We start from the raw sequence: 22801 nt of genomic DNA on the forward strand, positions 1-22801 counted from the left end.
AAAACCAGGCAAAAGAAACTGAGCCACAGTCGCACTTGACTATATCGCCTCCTATCGCACGGGGTGGTCACATATGAACGGTCACATTGTCTTTAAAGCAAACACACACATTAATTACGTTAAATCAAAATGTAAAAGAAGCTCATGGCAAACTATATAAAAGTTATGCAGGACTACTTGGGTATGAGGAAATTGTGTGCATGGCAAATATACAATAATCACCTTCACTTTGGCTAATTCATTTATAGAGTGGCCAGATTAAAGGATACGTTCACAATTTTCTTTTTTTGTTCTGAATGTTATATATATTCCTTTATTGATCCCCATGGGGGAAATTCAAGTGTTGCAGCAGCTCAACTACACAGACACAGACAATAAATACACATACTATACAACTACACAGACAATAAATACACATACTATACAACTACACAGACAATAAATACACATACTATACAACTACACAGACAATAAATACACATACTATACAACTACACAGACAATAAATACACATACTATACAACTACACAGACAATAAATACACAATAAATACAGACAATAAATACTATACAACTACACAGACAATAAATACACATACTATACAACTACACAGACAATAAATACACATACTATACAACTACACAGACAATAAATACACATACTATACAACTACACAGACAATAAATACACATACTATACAACTACACAGACAATAAATACACATACTATACAACTACACAGACAATAAATACACATACTATACAACTACACAGACAATAACTACACATACTATACAACTACACAGACAATAAATACACATACTATACTATACAACTACACAGACAATAAATACACATACTATACAACTACACAGACAATAAATACACATACTATACAACTACACAGACAATAAATACACATACTATACTATACAACTACACAGACAATAAATACACATACTATACAACTACACAGACAATAAATACACATACTATACAACTACACAGACAATAAATACACATACTATACAACTACACAGACAATAAATACACATACTATACAACTACACAGACAATAAATACACATACTATACAACTACACAGACACAGACAATAAATACACATACTATACAACTACACAGACAATAAATACACATACTATACAACTACACAGACAATAAATACACATACTATACAACAAAATGCACTGAACAGAATGTTCAGCTTCATGCGGACGATACAGTAATATACACATCGAAAAATAACTTATTACAGATTGAATTGAATAGCTCTGCAGTCTGATTTTAATACCTTACAATATTGGCTTGTCACCAATAAATAACTACTTAATAAAACTAAATCTCATGCTATGATTTTTGGTGCTCACTAAAGCATTAATTACAAATCTAAAGCTTATTCCTGTCTTATAAGCTGTCTTGATGGTACGCCACTGCGAGATTTGAACATAAAAATGACCTAGGCCTATGGCTCGATTCTGAACTCTGATTCAAATGCCATATTAACCATATAGTGAAGGAAATTAATTTTGGTATTGGTGTTCTTTTCTGATCCAGAAACCGCTTTTCATTTACAGTAAGAAAAAAGCTTCTTTTTTTTTTTTACAACTAATCTTACCAATATTAGTTTATGTTGATGTTGTATATCAGGCGGCATCCAAAACTAATCTTCTTCCACTCGATGTAGTTTATAATAGATTATGTAGATTTGTTCTTGGCTGTCCTTTTATAACTCATCACTGTACAATGTATGAAACTCTTGATTTGCCTTCTCCCCCAATAAGAAGACAGCGGCATTGGCTAAAGTATTTTTTTAAATGTATACATGTCAATTACCCTCTCTACTTAAAACAGTTGATGGTACCTTTCTCCTCTAATTAGCAATTGAGACACTCTGTACAGCTTTCTTTCTGTTCCTACAGTCGCTAAATCAATAGGTAAGAATTATGTTTACAGCTCCATCTGATTGGAATAATCTACCTGTAAATATTCAATCCATATCATCTTTCCACCTGTTAAAAAATGTGCTGTGTTCTTATTACAGGATCAGTTGTGCATATCCATAATTACATTTTTCTAATTATGTCTTATGACTTTATTATTTAATGCTATCACTGACATTAATGCTTTTCTATGACCTATGAAAGAATGATCCAATTTTATGCTCTGTTTGAGCTTGACCTCTTGATTTTGTATGGTTTATATTTCTTTCTTCTTTTTGGTATTATTTGGTATCGTTTATTTATCTTGTTGTTTCTTGTGATTTTGTTAAATTGTTTGTCTTATTGTGCCTGTATTGTGGAGTTGTCGTTGAGGACACCCTCGAAAACCAGATGATACATCTCAAGGGGTTATTCCTAATAAAGAATTTCCCAAAATGTGCAGATATGAACATTGAAACAAGACACCAAACTCAAATCAATGCACAGTGAAGAGTCAAAACCTTCAATCATAAATTAGAGGGATTACAGGGCATTTGTACTGATTTTTATTACAATGAACATGGGTTTACATGTGTCTATAGATACTCTATTTGTCGCAGCTTCAGTTAACAAGCAGCTGGCAGAAATTAGGGATTGAAGGGGAACATTTAATTTATGACCAATTCACTGGCAGTATAGAGGTATGATAAAAATATTTTCACATCATTAATATTCCTGCATCTTAGAGTCAGTTTAATATGCTATATATTGTTTGTTCATTTTTTCTGCCATATCCAATGTGTTTTATGCATCGGTGTACCCAAACACACAATACTCCGCCATTCCTGGATGCCACCAAGGTTATGGGTGCCTATGGAAAACAATACGAGCCCCTTTCAGACGTGAATCTCAAACACCACTGACTTCATGTACATAATAATCTTGACCAAATACACCACTAGGTTAGCATCATATTTACAAAGGAAGTGAGTAAATGAGATAATAGAAATTATAGAATAAATCATGGTATGACTCATTGCAGTGGGAGAATAGGTGCATTACATTTCTATTTAATAATGCACCAATCCGACTTTTTCAGTCCCCATACCTGAGCTTTGGTTATCGACGGAAAAGTATCGTTCCGGTCCGATTCTTTTATTACTTTACTAACCCCTGTTTCACATAGGGGTCCTACTGAGAAGCGTTTAGCTGGCTTTAGGTGGGGACATATAGCAGCAAATCAAAATATGGATTAACTGTGACTTCTAATCAAACCACTGCAGAAACAAAATGTATTAATATATTCAGACCTTCTGTGAACCATCTCTTGTAATGCTTTTTAAAGGTGGACTTGACCAAGACAACATACCCTTAAATATGACAGGATATAATAGAATTATAATAACATGTGTGTTAAAAATAAATGAAAATCAAGCACATGAACACAAGAATAAGTATTTAAGATTGGATAAGCCAGAGGGTTGTCTAACTGATGCCTTATCGCTGTCAAAAGCTCTACACATCAGATCTTAAGAGTTTTAATGGGTAGTATCATATTGAGAGGTTTATTGTTATAGCATTTTGTGATTTATTATGTAATGGAGTTTTTTTCTTTTTGTTTATTTGTTCACCTTCTCTCTCATCTGCAGAGGTGGAACGTGAGTAGTACTGAAAAGTACATTTACCTAGCCTGTTGTAATTAGGTACAAGTTTGAGGTACTTGTAATTTAGCCCACTTGAGTAATTCCATTTTATGTTACTTTACACTTCTAATCAGTTTACTAATTCAAAATATAACCAACAAGTAAAATATATGTTATCACAGACTAAGATACACAGCAGTGTGTAGAGTAATGCAAAAGACCATTGCAACATTAAAGCATTACATCATCTATCATTGATTATAATCCAATCATTTAAAATGCATCATTCTGAAATGAGCCATTCTGCCCAATTTAAGTACATCATGATGTTAATATTTTTGTTCTTTTACTTGTAACAGAGTATTTCTACCCTGGGACACTGACAGATGATCAGGGTAACGGATTAGAGGATACATTATGGAATAAATAGAAGCTATCAAGCTCAACTAAGTCTGTAAACACACAAGCACCTCTCTGGCAGTGTGAACATGACATTCACCACCTTGTTTGGTCCCAGTTAATCCAGTCTGGGAACCAGGTGTCAAACACAATTATGAGGAGACGTCCATGACTCTCGCTCCTCAAGGCTCCTGTCCTGGTTTTCCCTCCCACCGGTCCGCATTCCCGACAGCAAAGATGGCGGCTGAGCGGCGCTGAGCCTTCTCCGTAATGAGTTACCACATTTTGGTGCATTTGTTGAGTTTTTCTGCAGAATAAGGAAACCAAGTCCACGGCGAGGAACTCGTGTGGTGAAAGAGATGTTGTGAGACTGTGAAGAAAACATTTTCACAAGGAGTTAGAGACTACAAGTCGATATTAGTTTCCGTTGTAGCGCTGTGGTTAGCGCCGGAGCTAACTAGCCCGGGTCGTCATTGTAAAATGGCTCCAGTGCAGATCGGGTCAGATGGGCAGCTCGTCCCGCTCGGGGGTCCGGTGGTGTCGGGTCCACAGCCTCCTCCTCCCGGGACACCGGCCACACAGGGGGTCCGGCTGAGCCTGCTGATTGAGTTCCTCCTCCAGAGGACCTACCACGAAATCACGCTGCTGGCTGAGCTGTAAGTAACTAGCTTAGGCCTCAATGCTAACCTACCGGCGGGCTAGTGAGGGACTCAGGTGATGCTCTCCTCCCGGGCACCGAACACACATAACGGTCCTGTTGAGTCTGCACTAAGGGGAGAAGTAGGAGAAGCTTCTTCTTGTTAAGAGCCCTAACAACGTGGATAGAAAGGACAGCTGTGGTCACCGGTGTGCTAGGGGGCGTACCGGTAAACAACACATTATCACTGTCTGTAGAGCCCAGAGTTATAGTATTTAGTTAGTATTATTCAAGACAAGCGGCCATGGGGGCTGATACTTATGTGGGTGTGTGATGGACCACTTGCAACAGCCTGCTGTTAACTGAGAGGATGAACATGTGCTGCAATCAGAGCAGCCTTATAAAGGATGCACATCATGTTGGTAATAACGGTATGTGGTGTTATTGCTCTACCTTAAGTTCAGTAATTAAACGTTTTCATTTTCTTTCTAGGCTTCCAAGAAAAACGGACATGGAGAGGTATGCTTCTGGGAATTTTATGGAGAACTTCTTTATCTCTTCACTCCTTTTAGCCATGCATTCTGTTAGCTGTTGTTGTTTTAAAGTTTTGTATATCCCCTGTTTGCTTGTTTTTTATTAGGAAAATTGAGATCGTCCAGTTTGCCAGTCGAACCAGGCAGCTATTTGTGCGTCTGCTAGGCCTGGTCAAGTGGGCCAGCAATGCAGGGAAAGTTGAGAAGTGTGCGGTATGTTGTTTGTAATTTGACTTCCTATTTAGGTAGATTTTTACAACGCACTGCAAACTGACTTGTGTCTATTAGAACACGAATAAACTTACTTCTCTGTATGGTATCCATGGTGACAGATGATTTCCAGCTTCTTGGATCAGCAGACCATCCTGTTTGTGGACACAGCTGATAGGCTGGCTTCGCTGGCCAGAGATGCCCTGGTACATGCTCGTTTGCCCAGCTTCGCCATCCCTTTTGCCATCGATGTTCTCACCACAGGGTCATACCCACGCTTGCCCACGTGTATACGAGTAAGTCCCTTGAACCCCCTTCTCTGCTTGCTAATACTGCTTATGTATATGGAAATATGTTGGGAGATCAAACTTTGGACTTTAAAGACGGTCTTTTGAAAGTTTGGTATTTCACCACAATTGTTATCGTTTCCATTCCTTTAGGACAAGATCATTCCTCCGGACCCCATCACTAAGGTTGAGAAGCAGACCACCCTGAGCCAGCTAAATCAGATTCTGCGACACCGCCTAGTCACCACAGATTTACCACCCCAGCTAGCAAACCTCACAGTTGGTAAGCAGCCAGCTAATCCCGCTTTGTTGAACTGATAGCCGTTCTCATAACATATTCAGCATTTGTTTTTCAGCTGTATTGGTTATGGGAATATTTCATGCGTGTGTTTGCTTGTGTGTATATTTTCGTAGCTAATGGTCGTGTAAAGTTTCGTGTGGAAGGAGAGTTTGAGGCCACTTTGACAGTGATGGGAGATGACCCAGATATTCCCTGGAGGCTGCTGAAGTTGGAGATTTTGGTTGAGGACAAAGAAACTGGAGGTAAGGCGTACATTCATCCAGCTCTGCTGCACACCACAGTGGGTACCGTTGACATGCTGATTGACAATTTAATTCATTGCTAATGTAATCACTTAACCGTTTACACTCAACTGGTTTGTCCATCTGTCACCTGACCCCCCCCTTCCCATCCACATTGACAGATGGCCGCACCCTGGTCCACAGTTTGCAGGTGAATTTCATCCATGAGTTGGTCCAGGCACGTCTGTGTGCGGATGAAAAACCCCTACAGGACATGTACAACTGCTTGCGTATCCTTTCTATCGGCGTTGCATTTTGTGTACGTCCTGCACAAAACCCCTTGGCTTTACTCCCAGTCTGATGGGAACTACTGCAGTGGGGAGGGAGTGTTTGTCGGAGCATATAGAGTATTGACTGGTCAAGCAGACGCTTGCAGCATGCCAATGAGTAACACAGCTGCAGAATTGTATCCTACTTAAAGCCCTCTTTTTTCATTAATTCTTTAACAACACAACTGCCTTTTCTTACCAACAGGTAAAGGGTAGAACTGTCCTCACTACAACCTGTCACTTAGTCATATCATGGGAGGTGTAATCATTTTTTATGGAGATGTGTGTTCCCAACATCTTTTAATACTGTACTAAAAAACGCGTGGTCTTTTTTTTTATTTTATTTTTTATGTGCCCACGCTTTTATGACATTCTTTTCCGACTGTCAAAACCAATCAACATCAAAACCAATCACCTAACCTTTGTGTTTTCAGGCAGTGATGAGTGTGCCATTCATAATGCTGTTGCAACCTGTACATATAGCAAGGAGAGGATGCGTTCTGACAGTCACTAGCCAATACAACAGCTTGTTAGCGTGCAAATATCAAATACCCTAATCAAGCATGCAAGCGGAGCACGACTGTGCTAATCACAATGCTAATCAGTACATCTCTGCTCTGCCTTTCCCCCACCATCGCCAGCAGTGCAGCTCACTGTGTCAAAGAGCAGTCTGTGTTGGGCACAAATACCCCTTTTTACCAACACAGTGTATGTGTCTTAAGGATATGTGTGTGTGTGAGTGCGTGTGATTTGAATGCTAATGGAAAGATGTGTAAAGTACTTTTTTTTTTTTTTTGTATCTCTAATCACCTGGACTTGGTATTTTCCCACAGTTTTCTTTAACCGCATTGTTTCCAGACTCCTTCTGTCTGTCACTGCAGCTAGAGGTGCTCCACTCTCAGACTATGATGCTGATCAGAGAGCGGTGGGGAGACCTGGTGCAGGAGGAGAGATATATGCCAGCAAAATACCTCACGCTCACTGTCTGGAAGTAAGAAGTTTTAAAATTGCACCTAGATAGGAATTGACTAGGACACTTTGTTCCCAAAAAAATGACCAAAATTGAATGATGAGAAAGTTGAAAATGGCTGATTCATGCATATAGGCTTCAGTCTTATTCTATGTCCTTTTTTTGTTTGTTACTCCAGCCAACAGGTTTTGGGGAGGAAAACGGGTACAGCCTCAGTGCATAAAGTCACTATCAAGATTGACGAATCGGATGGATCTAAGCCATTGCAAATATCCCATGAGCCTCCTCTCCCTGCCTGTGACCCCAAATTAATGGAGAGAGCCATGAAGGTAAGGTGGACATATGTGTTCAGCGTGATATAACGTATGGCTTACTGTACACATATCCTACAGTTGAATAATGTTTTGTTTTCGGTCACTCCTTCCTTAGATCGACCATCTGTCAGTGGAGAAGCTTTTGATAGACAGTGTGCATGCGCGGTCCAATCAGAAGCTACAGGAGCTGAAAGCCATTCTAAAGACCAACAATCCCAGCGACAACTGTATGTATTTATATATTTACTCTACTTTCTCGTCATTAAACCAGTTGAACACATTCTTGGGTATATTTTTGAGCCAATGCACAGAAGTCAGGGTTGTCTCCTCCAGCAGCTGCTCTGCTAAACAGTGACAACAGTTAGAAAAAAAAAAGAGGCCTTCTTAAGGATGTAGAATGCATCGTTTTAACCCTGAAAGAATTCTAATGGGAGGACTTTCTTGGTCCTAAATATGATGAATTGCATGTTCAAAATTCCCATTAGCTCATAGCGATGTGCTCTCTCACGCATCCCCCATTTGCGCTCTGTCAATTAATGTACTGTGACCAAGGTTTTGAGTCTTCTGCGAAAGAGATACTTAAGTGTGCGTTTGTTTATTTCAGCGTTCATCGAGACTGCTCTACCCACACTCGTTATTCCAATACTTGAGCCCTGTGGTCGTTCAGAGTGCCTACACATTTTTGTAGACCTGCATTCTGGCATGTTCCAACCCATGCTGTATGGATTAGGTAAGTCATAGCACACATTATCTCGTCACAGTTTGTTCAATGTATTATTTGTCCTTTTTCAATTATGTTGTGTTTATATATGGGTTTGGTTTGTGTTTGACAACAAAGCAATCAGCTGGTAATGTATCTAGGATGATTTAAATGTTTGTAGACTCTGCTCTGTGAGAGTAAAACCCAGTTGTCTTCTCTCTCTAGATCAGTCCATGCTGGACGACATTGAAAAGACCATTAACGATGATATGAAGCGCATCATATCCTGGCTTCAACAACTGAAGTGAGTTCTCGATTTTTAAATAGCTATGAACATGAAACCAGCTGACAGTATAAAGTATTTATTTTTGCCCCGGCAAAAGATAGCAGAGGCAGTTTGGTGTCAACGGTACACGCCAAAGTCGGGTGCCTGCTCCTAGCTTGTCAAAATTGACTAAAAACTGTCAGTAGCAACACTTGGCTAAGCAGGTGGCAAGATGGGTGTTGAGAAGGATTGCCACGGCACCAAATTTCCCAGAGTCTCGCACTAGTAGTAGTAATAGTATGAGCTAAAGATCTGGGACTTTTTGCAAGATAGATTTTGTTTGGACACCAAAATCTTTCTTTTTCTCTGTGGTAAGGTTCTGGTTGGGGGAGCAGCGCAGTCGACAGTCTGTGAAACACCTCCCCACCGTGTGCTCTGATGTCCTTCACCTGTCCAACTCAACTTCCCATCCCGTCGGCAACCTGTCAAAACACAAACTCTTCATCAAGCTCACACGTCTTCCGCAGTACTACATTGTGAGTTCCTTAACCAATATGTTGTTGAAACATGCAAAATGAAATTACTTGTAGAAAAACTCTCCACAAAGTTAAAAAAGGGTTATGATCTGCTTTCATTTTTATGCCCTTCCTCTAATAAAATATTTTTTTTGTAGGTGGTGGAAATGCTCGAAGTGCCTAGCAGCCCCACAGCGTTGCAGTACAAGTACTCTTTCCTGTCCGTGTGTCAGTTGGAAGGAGACGACGGACCCATGTGTGCACAGCTCCTGCAGCACTTCAAACCCAACCTAGAACACCTCGTTCAGGACACAACAGGGAGAGGGGCCCGACCTGGGACTAAGAGAAAGGTAGGCAGTGCTACAATAGTTATACGCCAACCGTTGATAAGAAAAAAACATGTGTGCCATGCTGGATAAATTAAACTAAATAAATGTCTTTCAATAAGCATTTTTTTTGTTGTCTCCGTAGGTATCTGGGGACCAGGGGGACCCGGAGCCAAAGAAGCCTAAGCGGTCTGGAGAAATGTGTGCCTTCAACAAGGAGCTGGCTCACCTAGTAGCGATGTGCGACACCAACATGCCTTTCATTGGCCTCAGAACAGAGGTCAGTCACAGTGCAGTGTCATAACATGGGAATCTCAGTCTCGTGTTTTGGCTAATGCTGCATATCTGTCTGTGTCTGTTTTTGATTAGCTGTCCAACATGGAGATACCAAACCAGGGTGTCCAAGTGGAGGGAGACGGCAGCAGTCATGCGATACGTCTACTGAAGTAATACACACAGTCACAAGCACACATGCATTTATGCACATACTGTGGCAGCTAAATGTAATTTTTATCAAAAGCGTGAATAACTTTTCCCAAAGCCATTGCAACTAATAAGTGTTTTGTTTTTTTGCAGGATTCCTTCTTGTAAAGGTGTAGGAGAGGAGACCAGGAGGGCTTTGGAGCGGTCCCTACTGGACTGCACCTTCCGACTGCAGGGCAGGAACAACCGAACCTGGGTGGCCGAGCTGATGCTTGCCAACTGCCCTCTCAACAGCACACACAGCAAGGAGCAAGGTACACACCACACACAGTGGGTTCCAAGTTTGTGACAAAAAGGTTTACAACGTGTCCCAGCGTCTAAACAAACCCATCTGTCCCCTGCACTAGCCTCCACTCGGCACGTGTATCTGACCTATGAGAACCCGCTGTCGGAGCCGGTGGGCGGCCGCAAGGTGGTTGAGATGTTTCTCAATGACTGGAACGCCATCAGCCAGCTCTACCAGTGCGTCCTCAACTTCTCTCGAGCGCTGCCAGGTACGTACACGGCCATCCATAAAGCCGTTACTCTTAAATCAGCCAGTATGTTACTGGTCGTTTTGCTTCAGGCGTGTGGATTTGCGATGATGGTGATACATGTGTTTTATGTATCATCGTTTTATTGGCCTGGTTTAAAATTTACACCCCACAGTAATCAGTTTTTACTTAAATATATTTGAGCTGTGTGTGTGTGTAGAAATCTGCACTAAGTAGATTACAATTAGTTTGCACTCAGTGTCACTCACACTGTCGATCACTGCTTGGCAAAAGAAACACACTGATCTAATACAGCTGCACATTGTGACTGCTTCCCTCCAGAGATGCCATCTTACCTGAGCCTGTTTTCAGAGGTGCGGCTGTACAACTACCGCAAGCTGGTGCTGTGCTATGGCACCACCAAGGGCAGCTCCGTCACCATCCAGTGGAACTCCAACAGCCAGCGTTTCCACCTGGCCCTGGGCACCGTGGGGCCCAACTCCGGCTGCTCCAACTGCCACAACATCATCCTCCATCAGCTGCAAGAGATGTTCAACAAGAGTCCGAACGTGATGCAGCTGCTGCAGGTAAACGGCCACCTGACTTTTAGGGTTCCATTTGAATGTGTTCGCATCACTTCCTCCCCTGTTCTCGTTCTCCATCTACGAAACCTACAATCTACTTATCCTATAGTGTTTTGTGTGGTTTTCTGGTTAACGTTTCTATTTATCATCTTCTTCAGGTGCTGTCTGACACACAGGCCCCTCTGAATGCAATCAACAAGCTACCAACAGTGCCCATGCTGGGCCTGACCCAGCGTACCAACACTGCCTACCAGTGCTTCTCCATCTTGCCCCAGTCACCCACGCACATCCGCCTGGCATTCAGAAACATGTACTGCATCGACATCTACTGCCGCAGCCGCGGCGTTGTAGCCATCAGAGATGGAGCCTACAGCCTTTTCGACAACACTAAGATCGTCGAGGGCTTCTACCCTGCTCCTGGACTGAAGGTATACCAGGCTTGGAGGCATAGTAACGGTGTCAACTAACAAGAGTTTACCTGGGAAAGGGAACGAGTCTCTCTTAAAATGAAGTTTCCTTACTAAACTGTCTCACCAAAGAAAATCCTGATAAGTTTCTAATGGACATGTATCTATGAAGTATACTAATCAGGGTCCACCCAGAATTCCAGTCTGTTTTTGAAATACACTTTTTTTAGGACTACCAGACCAGCTGTTTCCCCATTTCCAGTCTTACTGCTAAGCTAAGCTAACTGCACATTCCCCTTGTCACCATGCCGGTGTGAAAAGCTTTACAATTCTGTGTTAAGAACTGAAAGGGTGATTTCCAATCAACACAACTACATAATAGCACTTGATTCCAAAAGTAAATGTAACATAGATATTCACATTTATGATTTAGAACTTGAACCCTTTTTGTTCCAGCTTTTAACATTAACTTCTGTCCTCATTTTCCCATCGTCTAGACATTCCTGAATATGTTTGTGGACAGTAATCAGGATGCTCGCAGACGCTCCGTCAATGAAGACGACAACCCGCCCTCGCCCGTGGGCGTAGACGTCATGGACAGCCTGATGAACCAGTTGCAAGCTCAGCAGCAGCCACAAACCATGAGAGGGGCCGGGGGAGGCGTCTACCCACCTCTCACCTCACCGCCACCGAATTACCACGCTAACGTAACTCCCTCTCCATCCATGATGCCCACCCAGTCGCCAGGTAACGGCAAGCTTGGTGTTTGTCCCAAGTGTGTGTGTATGTGTGAGTGAATGATATCCTGTACTGTTTGTGTCATCTTAGCTTGTCAAGCTTCCATACAGGACTACGACCGACGAATCATTGTTTTTGAATATATCCCATTGCTGTCATCAACCTCCCTGCTGACTTTTATTGCAAGAGCAAATCGTGTGAATGCACCCAAGAATGAGGAAGAGCAACCATGTGTGCCCATTCTGATTTATTTTGAAAACCATGAGATCCCCTGTGTTTCTCATGCAACCATCTCGCAGCCGAGAAGGAACAAAGCATGCATTTAGTCCTGCTCCTTCCATTCCTCTCCATCTCAGCCCGCCAGCCAGAGACTACAGCCCTTCCGCCCTGCTTTAGCATGTGTGTACATGCGTGAGTGTGTGTGTGTGTGTGTAAGGAGAACTTGTCAACCTCAGAGTCTGACGAGTCCTTTGGTGTGTGTGTGTGTGTGTGTGTGTGTGTGTGTGTGTGTGTGGGAACATCCATGCCTCTGGCTCCCCTAGTGGAGCTCTGAGGGCACCTTCTCCTTTCGGGCCGACCCCGTCTCCGTCTTCTCTGGGCATAGCCATGGGCCCGACCAGCTTTGCCAGTCCCCACGGTAAGCAGCAAGGTGGCCGTAAATTCTGGCCCCAGTGGTAGTTCTGGTCTACGGGGAGAAGGGCTGGAATGGGCTGAACTGAACAGCTTCACTTGGCACTGCGGACTATATAACAAATGGCCTGTGGTCAGTGGGCACACGGTGGTGTATTTGTTTCACGGTGTTGTGTTGTTGTACATTGAGTTGATGTTTCGTAGCTGATGGCCGTTTCTCCTTCACCATAGGTGCTCTGGACCCCAGCTCTCCGTACGCCATGGTGTCTCCCAGCCATAGGGGCCAGTGGCCAGGCTCACCCCAGGTCTCAGGGCCTTCTCCTGGGGCTAGGATCCATGGCATGTCTCCTGGTAACCCATCGCTGCACTCACCGATCCCCGACCCTCATTCTCCGCGTGCCGCAACCAGTAAGTACTCAAACCTAGTTTGGCACTTCTTTGCTTGCTTGTTACTTATTGCCCTACATATACACAGATACAGATATATCTGCAATAAGAGGACATCGTCTGATTTGTCAGACTAGCGCTATTCAAATATTTGAGTGTTTTTCTACAAATTTTCTTTCTCCTTTCTCTTTGGTTTAGGTTCACAAATCATGCCTACCAGTATGCCTCCACCCCGCAAGCTACCTCAGCGCCCCTGGGCCGCCTCCATTCCCACCATCCTGACCCACAATGCCCTGCATGTGCTTCTGCTCCCCTCACCTACTCCCTGCCTGGTGCCGGGCCTGGCGGGAAGCTACCTCTGCTCGCCACTTGAGCGTTTTCTGGGTTCAGTCATCATGAGACGGCACCTTCAGAGGATCATCCAGCAGGAGGCTAACGTGAGTACTTCACTCATTTGGAGAGATAATTCCTCGGTGGTTTCGCTCTCCCCTAACTGTCCCTTCTTTGTCAACTCTCCTCCAGTTATCCATTGTGAACTCTAATGAGCCGGGTGTGATAATGTTCAAGACGGATGTACTCAAGTGCCGCGTGGCTCTCAACCCAAAGAACTACCAGACACTGCAGCTCAAAGTCACTCCAGAAAATACAGGTCCCTGGTCCCAGGAGGAGCTTCAGGTGCTGGAGAAGTTCTTTGAGACGCGGGTAAGAAAGAGCAGCAGCCACTTGAAGCCTAATTCATACATTATTAACGTGTATGCATTGGAGGCATATTTACACACATAGTTGAAGAGTTTAACCTATACATGATACAAGTTTTTTGTGTTTTATTTATTGTATTATATTGGAAGCATTTAAAACTGAATTGAAGTGTTGTGCTTAAGTTAAAAGACTAGTCAATTAGGCTAGCAGGGATTGATTTTAAGGCCATTCATAAAAAAGTAAAGCCTGCACTCATGTTGTTGTTATTCTGTTGATTCATTGCCTGTCGTCCTATTTCCAGGTCGCTGGTCCACCCTTCAAATACAACACTCTGAATGCCTTCACAAAGCTGCTGGGGGCGCCAACTAACATCCTGAGGGACTGTGTGCGCATCATGAAGCTCGAACTGGTGGGCAGCAGTTTCTTTTTTAAGAGCCGTTGTTACAATGTATCCAATCATAATTTTTGTGTTTGACCCCCCCCCCCCCCCCACTATTTCAAGATATCCATCTAACATGTTGATGCCTTTCTTTACCTTAAGTAAAGCCCTTAGAATTGCCTGTGTTTGAAATGTCTTATATATATTGTCGTTCTTTGCAGTTCCCTGACCAGGCGGCCCAGCTGAAGTGGAATGTCCAGTTTTGCCTCACCATCCCTCCCAGTGCTCCCCCCATCGCCCCTCCTGGAACCATTGCAGTGGTGCTCAAGTCCAAGATGCTCTTCTTTGTAAGTCTCAGCAGAGCCTCGACATTAGCTCCACGTAGCATCATTTGAAACAACCTGACCGTGTGTGTTTGGTGCGTTTTTGCCTCACAGTTGCAGCTGACCCAGCGTATCCCAGTGCCCCAGGAGCCAATGAGCATCATCGTGCCCATCGTGTACGACATGGCCACCGGCCTCACGCAGCAGGCCGACATCCCCAGACAGCACAGCTCCTCTGGCGCCGCGGCGCTCATGGTCTCTAATATCCTTAAGAGGTTCAATGAACTGCACCCAGCCAGACAGGGTGAGACTCGCACGCCCATGGACACTGAATAATTTACTACGTCGAAAAAGCGGGATCAAATTTGCTAAACTGACACTGGTGTCAACTGAATATTCACTGTTGTTATTTATGCTTTATGCAGAATGTCATTTTTAACGCTGGGGCATTTTTCCTTTCTTTCTTTTTTCAGGTGAGTGTACGATATTTGCTTCTGTTCACGAGCTGATGGCCAACCTCGCTCTACCCCCCGGCACTCGTCAGTAGAAATAACACACTCAGAGTTCTGAGACTCAACCGGAGTCCCTTTTGAGACCGAGGACGAGTCCATCTCTGAACTAAGAAGAAAAAGGAAAGTAACAACTGTGGTCCCAAGATGTCAGAATCAAGCCTGTGTCTCTCTCCGCTTCAGCCACTGGACTATTGACCCGATGTGGATTGCTGTTATGAGAGGAGTGAAATATGTACAGTTGTCGACCACAGTCTTTATTCTTGATAGGAGCTCACAAACAAGATTTGCCGTTGAGGCATATCATGGACGAGGGGGGCAGGGATATAAATGTTATTTTTTCCTGCAGGTGCACTTGTAAACAAGATTATCTATTGAAATTATGGTTGTTTACGAAAAATATGTATTATATTGTATATTTGAGTGTTGAACAGAATCAGGTGAGTTAGAATCTTTGCTAGAGAATTGTCTTCAGTTCTTTTTTCTTTTTTTATAACGCCAGACTGATATTATTATAGTATCAGGAGATATATTCCTTAGCACACTATTTAAATGTTTTCTTCCTTTACTTTGCCAAGACCTCTGCATTTTTATTTCAGACTCTCCCTTTGGATACTGTAAAAACTGTGACAAACTTTATAAGCCAGTTGTATTTTATTAAGACCCATTTTGAGTCCTGATTGGAGGATTTGAGACTTCCTGTCTGACTTTGCTATTTAATAAACCAAGCCCAGAGTTGGTTTGTGCTTTGAGAATCTTCCACTGGTAGCACTAAAATAATCAGATCATTTACTGAAGTAAAAAAGTAGCTCCTCACTACACTGTAAAAATACTACAGTGTAAGTAAATGTCCTGCTTTTATATGTAATGAATACAGCTGAGACAATTAGGTGGCTATTCAGAAATTTAACAGGAAATTAGTCTGCAACTAGTTTGATCAGCAAAAATAAGTCCCTTTTCCACCAAAAATGAGTCATTTTTCCACCAAAAATGAGTCATTTTTCCACCAAAAATGCCATCATTTTTTAGTTCCAGCCTCTGTTATAAAGATTTGCTGCTTTAGGAAAATGTGAAGGTAATACGTTTTGTGACATTATGAAGCCCAAATGATCAATTGAGAAAATAACTTAATTAATTAGTCCATTAGTTGCAACCCTTGAAAAAAAAACAACGTTTTGGAGTAAAAGTTATAATATTTCCCTTTTTAAATGTAGTGGACTATGTGTAGAAGGAGATATGAAATGAAAATACCTAAATTACATTATTTCAACAAATGTACTACGTACTTTTCCACCACTTAAATCCTGGTGGTGTTTTGTCAGTCAGTCCTGTGTTAAACATGTAGAGAACAGATCTGCATCCTCACCAAGTGATGCTGCTAAAACATGACATCATTCTGTGTGTGTGTGTGTGTGTGTGTGTGTGAGAGAGAGAGAGAGAGAGACACGTTCATAACCGCAGACTGACTGCACGGCTGCTGTTGCAAAGGGCGTGGGCATTGTTTGGTTGTTTTATAGATATATATATATAGATTTATAGATATGTATGTTACATAGTTGCATGCATCCTCCGGCTGCGTGTGAGGAGTGATCGGACGCACCCCCGGCGATGGAATGGATACTTCCGACAGAATGACATCAGATAAACAAACAGAGAGTCTTTCCTCCTGATGGCTTCTATCAGCGCTGCACACTGATGAGCACAGCTTGAGAACCAGAGTCGACATGGCAGTGAACACATCCACGTCCCAGCCGCTCTGCCAGCCCTGCGTTTACCTGCAGGCGTTCAAAGGTGAGTCCATTCTTTAACCCTAACAGCGTTTAACCAGGACACCTTTCTGGTGTTCGAATCCCGCAGGAACGGGCCGCGTCTCAATCCAACACACTGACCACTCCCCTTCAGTCCCTGGAACAGTCCTCCATCCTTTTCCTGTAGGATAGATGACGTATGCATGAAGTGGGGGGTGTTGTCAGTCAGGCCTACTGATTTGGTTGCTCAATTCAATTCAATTCAGTTTATTTTGTATAGCCCAGAATCACAAATTACAAATTTGCCTCAGAGGGCTTTACAATCTGTGCACATGTGACATCCTCTGTCCTTACACCCTCACCTCCTCTGTCCTTACACCCTCACCTCCTCTGTCCTTAGACCCTCACATCCTCTGTCCTTACACCCTCACATCCTCTGTCCTTACACCCTCACATCCTCTGTCCTTAGACCCTCACATCCTCTGTCCTTAGACCCTCACATCCTCTGTCCTTACACCCTCACATCCTCTGTCCTTACACCCTCACATCCTCTGTCCTTAGACCCTCACCTCCTCTGTCCTTAGACCCTCACATCCTCTGTCCTTACACCCTCACATCCTCTGTCCTTACACCCTCACATCCTCTCCTCTGTCCTTACACCCTCACATCCTCTGTCCTTCCCTCACATCCTCTGTCCTTACACCCTCACATCCTCTGTCCTTACACCCTCACATCCTCTGTCCTTACACCCTCACATCCTCTGTCCTTACACCCTCACATCCTCTGTCCTTCCCTCACATCCTCTGTCCTTACACCCTCACATCCTCTGTCCTTACACCCTCACATCCTCTGTCCTTCCCTCACATCCTCTGTCCTTAGACCCTCACATCCTCTGTCCTTCCCTCACCCTCTGTCCTTCCCTCACATCACAGGAAAAACTCCCCTAAAAAACCTTTAACAGGGAGAAAAAAGGAAGAAACCTCTGGGAGAACGACAGAGGAGGGATCCTTCTCCAGGATGGACAGAATGCAATAGATGTCATGTGTACAGAATGAACAGCATAACAGAGATACAACACATTCAATGTATATGACATAAATGATTCATATAATAAGACTACTTATAATAACAGCAGCAATTATTACAGTAGAATTATAGCCATGAAAATAGGGATAGTAATGTGACTAATAATAATAATGGAAGTAGCAGTGGGTGTCAGTCGGCTCACAGCAGGAGGCACGACTACGGTCCAGGTACCACAACGATTCATGGAAACCTGCAGAGCGAGAAAGCAAAAGGGCTTCAGGGTGGAAGTAAAGCTAAGATGCTTAATGGTACAGGTAATAGTAATAGTAATGTGACTAGTAATAAATTTGCGGTCAGTGGAGCTGCAGGTGAGGAGACCTCTGATGCCGGTCCAGCTGAGTCCGGAGCAGGTGGGCCTGGAGATGCTGTGTCTCTGCGGGCAGCTGGACCTCCTCATCAGGGCACAGATGCAGCAGGTAGAGTTCATCCAGAGCACCCAAATGCATCGCTTCCACCAAAGATAACATGCATATCTCCTGCACTTTCTTCACAGATTACATCAGTTTCTTTCTAACTGTCAGAGAACAGTTTGAGTCACATATCATTTACATACAAATAAATAAAAAAAATTAGCCCAATGCATCTCTATCAGCCTTAACCAAAGCAAATGAACAGTTATCTTGGACTTATAATGTATTGATTTATGCACAATACACGCCGATTAAACGAGAGTCAATTAGCGCTGGGTGAGCAGCAACTTAATTACATCATCTAATGTCGGCCATACATCATGTTGTGTGAAGATGACAAGAAATGCACTTGGCAACAGGCTGCAAAGTAATGTGCATTGAACAGCAATTGGGGCTTGCACATGATTTTCTGTTATCTATTTTTTAGTTTTAAACAAAATTAGCTACATTTTGTTAATTTATTATTTGCATCATACTTTTCAATACAACATTTAAAGGATCGGCTCTGCTTGTTGCCTTTAATTTGAGTTTTTTGTTTTTGAACATTAAGGATGCTTTTATTAGACGGGAGCAAAAATCCAGATAATGCACCACTTTTCTTCTTAAATTTACACACACACACACACATACATGTTTTAGTCTTTGAGAAGCCTTTATGATCCTTTTCCATATTGTAACTCTGACATTTACTACAGCACTTAAAGGCAGCATTAGACTAGAGGAAGTCATTGCCAGGTTAAGCTCGATTATGTACATTATGACCCAACCTACCAAGATTTATGAACTGGTTTCAGGTCCATTGTGAAGTCCGTCCTACTGCTCATCAAGCATTTCACATCATTCTGCATTGACGCTCCTCCTTTTATCAGGCGACATCATCATCCATGATGTCTTTGTTCCAGTTCCAGGAGCAGTTAGGACAGGGCTGTAGCCCAGAGGAGTCGGACACGTTCCAGGCTCAAGGATCATACATTCTTGACCAGATGCTGCAGTGCCTTGAACATCTTCCAAAGCCTATGCCTGAGCTGGAGGTATCACATCTCATGATAAAGAGAATAAAACAAGAGTATTTACGTCACACACTTCCCTCAAAGGGGCTTGAATTCAAGGCAACTGTTGCATGCTGTAAAAGCAGAGGGCTAATGTGTCTCCTCAGGACTACCTGGACATGGTGGGTCTGTCAGTAATGTTCCCCCGTGTAGAGGTGTTCCTCATTCAAGGCAGCCCAGTGGACATGCTGGAGAGGCCTCCGATGGACGGTAAGAGGAGGAGGAGGAGGAAGAGGCACATTTAATTCTGTTGTTTTTGACGACAGATTAGCATAGATTTAGAAAGAATTATGAAATATCAGTATCTTTTTATTCTAGCTGGGATTCAGTACAAGACATGTCAAAATAAAAACAAGTGCAAAGCTGTCAAAAAGCAGCTTGTTTGTCATTTATAAATACGCATATTGTATCATTCTGTCCTGTATTCCAAGTTTGGACACCCAAGTCAGTGACGGGATTTAAATACTCAAGCAATGTACTTTTGTGGCAATTGTACTTTACTCAAGTATTTTACATTTAATCCCACATAATGCTTACTACTACTTACTACACTCAATTTCAAAGGCCAATTTTTTTTTTTTGACAGCTTCAGTTATGATTCTATTTCCAAAGGAAGATTTCACACACAACACACAAGATTGGTTTATAGATTATGATGCCTTGTTTTAGATTAAACAGATTAAACCAGTAGTTTAGAAATTATTCATAATTGGCTCCACTTTGACTTAATAAAACACTCACAGGGGCCATTAATCTGCACAATGAGCACGATCTTGCTGAGATCTTACGATCTTGCCCTGTGCTTTTTGGTAAGATTTTGAGTGTGGGACTTTCTTTGTAACAGAGTATTTTTACACTGTGGTATTACTAAACTACACTCTTGTAAAGGAGACACATTGTCTGTATGTTCTCTCTGCACACCATACTGGATGTTCACGTGATTCAAATACATTCCTGTTTTCCCAAAGAAAACAACTTACGTGATCCGATGCTCTTTCCTTCAGAATATTTCTCCCACATCGCCAAACTGAACCAGCTCCTGGTGCTGAGTCAACAGCTGGAAGAAGATATCAGGCACCTTGGAAGTCACAAATACATTGCCCATCAACTGTCGGTCATTTATGTAAGGAGAATAAATTCCTATCATGCATCAAACTCTTTGTTTTCATTATACTGTGTTTTTTAACGTTGCTTTTATTTGTATTTTTTGCAGCAAGTCGTCAGCTCTTTCAGAGGAATTCCGGCTTTCTCCAAAATGAAGAAAGACATCGAGGCCAACTTCAAACAGATGAAGCAGTCCCTGGTGGTGGAGGAAGGCTCCAGGCATGAACCTCAGCTGGCCGCTCACTACATCAACTGGTGAGTTAAAGTCCAAGTGTTAATATGATGACGATTAATGCAGCAACAATCTGATAACAACCACCGCTGTTCTCTACGTAGGATATTAGAACTGACTCAGACCTTAACATCGGTGGTGTTGACCCTGCCGGAGGAGCTGACAGAAGACCTCGACCAGGCCGTGACCTTCGTGTCCCAGTTCCTGTCCTGACTCACCCCCAAAACCCGATGCCTCTGTATCTATGAATCCTGAAGTTCTGGTGCACCGGGTCTCTCCAAGAGCCTCTCAATGAACTCATGTTGTCACAACTGTGACAAAAAGGTGCTACGTTATATGACTCAACCTGGTGGAATTGGATACTCCATTTACAAATCATGTAGGTTTTTATATATTGTCCTCCTGAATGTGGCTCATATACAGTAAGTCCTTATGATGAGTCAGTTGGAGATGAATGTAATGGATGAATCCCTCTTGGCACTACTGTTATAACTACTGTTATGCTTTCTTTTTTTTTTTAACCTAAAGTGGAATAATAAAATCAAATGCAATAGGAAATGTGTTTGTGTTCTCCCTGTTCTGAGCAGACGTGATGATCATATCCAAGGATAGAGCAATAAGGCATGCAGGCATTTTAAATCGTCATTGCAATTAAAATCCAAGCGTAAATATTAGCAAAGGCTCCTCTTCCCTCACTACAGTATGTGTGAAGGTGCTCAACTCTGCCTTTTAACCTTAAAAATATATTGTTAAAGCAACAAGATGCACAGTTGAGATTAGCTGTGATGAGTTAGCGCTGCATTGTACCTCATAAAATACTTAAGTACTAGTATTACATTAGTAGTATTTAATGTTGATCTTATTAGTGAAAGATCAAAATTAAAGGCCCTAAAAAATATATTTTTTATAGTTCAGTTTTGAGTGATGAGCTCCTGCACGAACACAACTTTGCAGTTGCAAATAGTTTTGCTTGTTTACCATGGGATATTTTCTCAATTTTTGTTCTTGATTTTGCTCTTCTCCCTGGTTTGAAGTGGGCAGGGCTCCGTTTTCATAGGAAGTACAACATTAAATCCAGGAAACATTCATAAAGTCCACAAGAGTACAAGCAATAAATAGTAAGATACATAACAGTATTTTTAAAGGTTATTTAGAATTATTAGTAACACATTATCCTCACACAGCTAGTAGGCTATCATGACTTGGTTTCTGCTCCCGAACAAACTTATAATGTTATTGAGTAATATTACTTAGTATCTGTCTGTATTAATATAGAAATAAATTAGAAAGTATATAATTCAGTAAAACAGTATAACAGACTATACAAAATATATCATGATATAGTACAATATAATATACTATAGAATAAAAGATATCGTAGCATATAAGGTGAAATGTGGTAATGTAAAATAATACATAGTATAGTACAGCAGTATTGTATAAAATATCAAACATAAGTGGTGCAGTATGAGTACAGTATAGTAAAGTATAATATGACAAAATACCACTAGGTATTTAATAAATAATAATAATAATAATAAAAGTATATTTTCATGCCAATACTTATAGTACTTTTACTTGAGTAAACAATTGAACTCTTGACTTTTACTTTACACACAGTATTTACCTCTAGACTATTGTATTGCTACTTTTACTTAGATCTGAGTTCGTCTATTTTATTTTATTTTATTTTATTTTATTCTATTGTATGTTATTACTCATGACGTGACGATGACGTGACGTCTCCCCTGCCGTTCAATTCATGCACAATGTTAAATCACAAAACACCAGCTAGACAGCTCTGGTCTGGTTAATTAAAATAATACACAGATACATTTTTATACAAAAATCTCAGCTGGAAGGATACAATAGGATGATCTATAAAGCTGTTTATTGACGCACTACATAGTAATGTAATGTAATGTAATGTAATGTAATGTAATGTAATGTAGTGCTGAGGTTTGCAGAAGAA

At 41.9% G+C, this 22801-nt stretch overlaps 2 protein-coding genes across 4 annotated transcripts; both read left to right on the top strand.

Annotated features, from left to right (window-relative positions):
* The first annotated feature begins 4151 nt into the window (after nucleotides 1-4151).
* Nucleotides 4152-15947, top strand: med14 (mediator complex subunit 14). Of its 3 annotated transcripts, none has more exons than XM_054615673.1 (29): nucleotides 4152-4636; nucleotides 5110-5136; nucleotides 5258-5363; nucleotides 5483-5656; nucleotides 5801-5930; nucleotides 6062-6190; nucleotides 6352-6459; nucleotides 7357-7489; nucleotides 7647-7797; nucleotides 7898-8009; nucleotides 8387-8512; nucleotides 8708-8786; nucleotides 9124-9283; nucleotides 9421-9612; nucleotides 9734-9868; nucleotides 9958-10034; nucleotides 10165-10325; nucleotides 10419-10565; nucleotides 10917-11131; nucleotides 11287-11556; nucleotides 12033-12281; nucleotides 12787-12910; nucleotides 13135-13311; nucleotides 13489-13727; nucleotides 13813-13992; nucleotides 14291-14398; nucleotides 14590-14715; nucleotides 14806-14995; nucleotides 15165-15947. In XM_054615673.1, exons 1-29 carry the CDS (start codon nucleotides 4461-4463, stop codon nucleotides 15236-15238), a joined length of 4275 nt encoding a protein of 1424 aa, XP_054471648.1. In that variant the 5' UTR covers nucleotides 4152-4460; the 3' UTR covers nucleotides 15239-15947. The 3 variants fall into 3 exon arrangements, with proteins under 3 accessions (XP_054471648.1, XP_054471647.1, XP_054471650.1); XM_054615672.1 differs by having other exon boundaries at nucleotides 4153-4636; nucleotides 10887-11131; XM_054615675.1 differs by lacking the exon at nucleotides 12787-12910 and having other exon boundaries at nucleotides 4154-4636; nucleotides 10887-11131; nucleotides 12033-12282.
* Nucleotides 15948-18383: 2436 nt separating this feature from the next.
* On the top strand, nucleotides 18384-21384 carry si:ch211-218d20.15 (uncharacterized). The gene is made up of 6 exons (XM_054615947.1): nucleotides 18384-18450; nucleotides 19347-19475; nucleotides 19601-19703; nucleotides 20498-20616; nucleotides 20707-20852; nucleotides 20934-21384. The coding sequence occupies exons 1-6, from the start codon at nucleotides 18397-18399 to the stop codon at nucleotides 21040-21042; spliced, it is 660 nt and encodes a 219-aa protein (XP_054471922.1). The 5' UTR covers nucleotides 18384-18396; the 3' UTR covers nucleotides 21043-21384.
* Nucleotides 21385-22801: the final 1417 nt, after the last annotated feature.

This window comes from Anoplopoma fimbria, chromosome 16 (genome assembly GCF_027596085.1).
Source record: "Anoplopoma fimbria isolate UVic2021 breed Golden Eagle Sablefish chromosome 16, Afim_UVic_2022, whole genome shotgun sequence".
Taxonomy (NCBI): Eukaryota; Metazoa; Chordata; class Actinopteri; order Perciformes; family Anoplopomatidae; genus Anoplopoma; species Anoplopoma fimbria.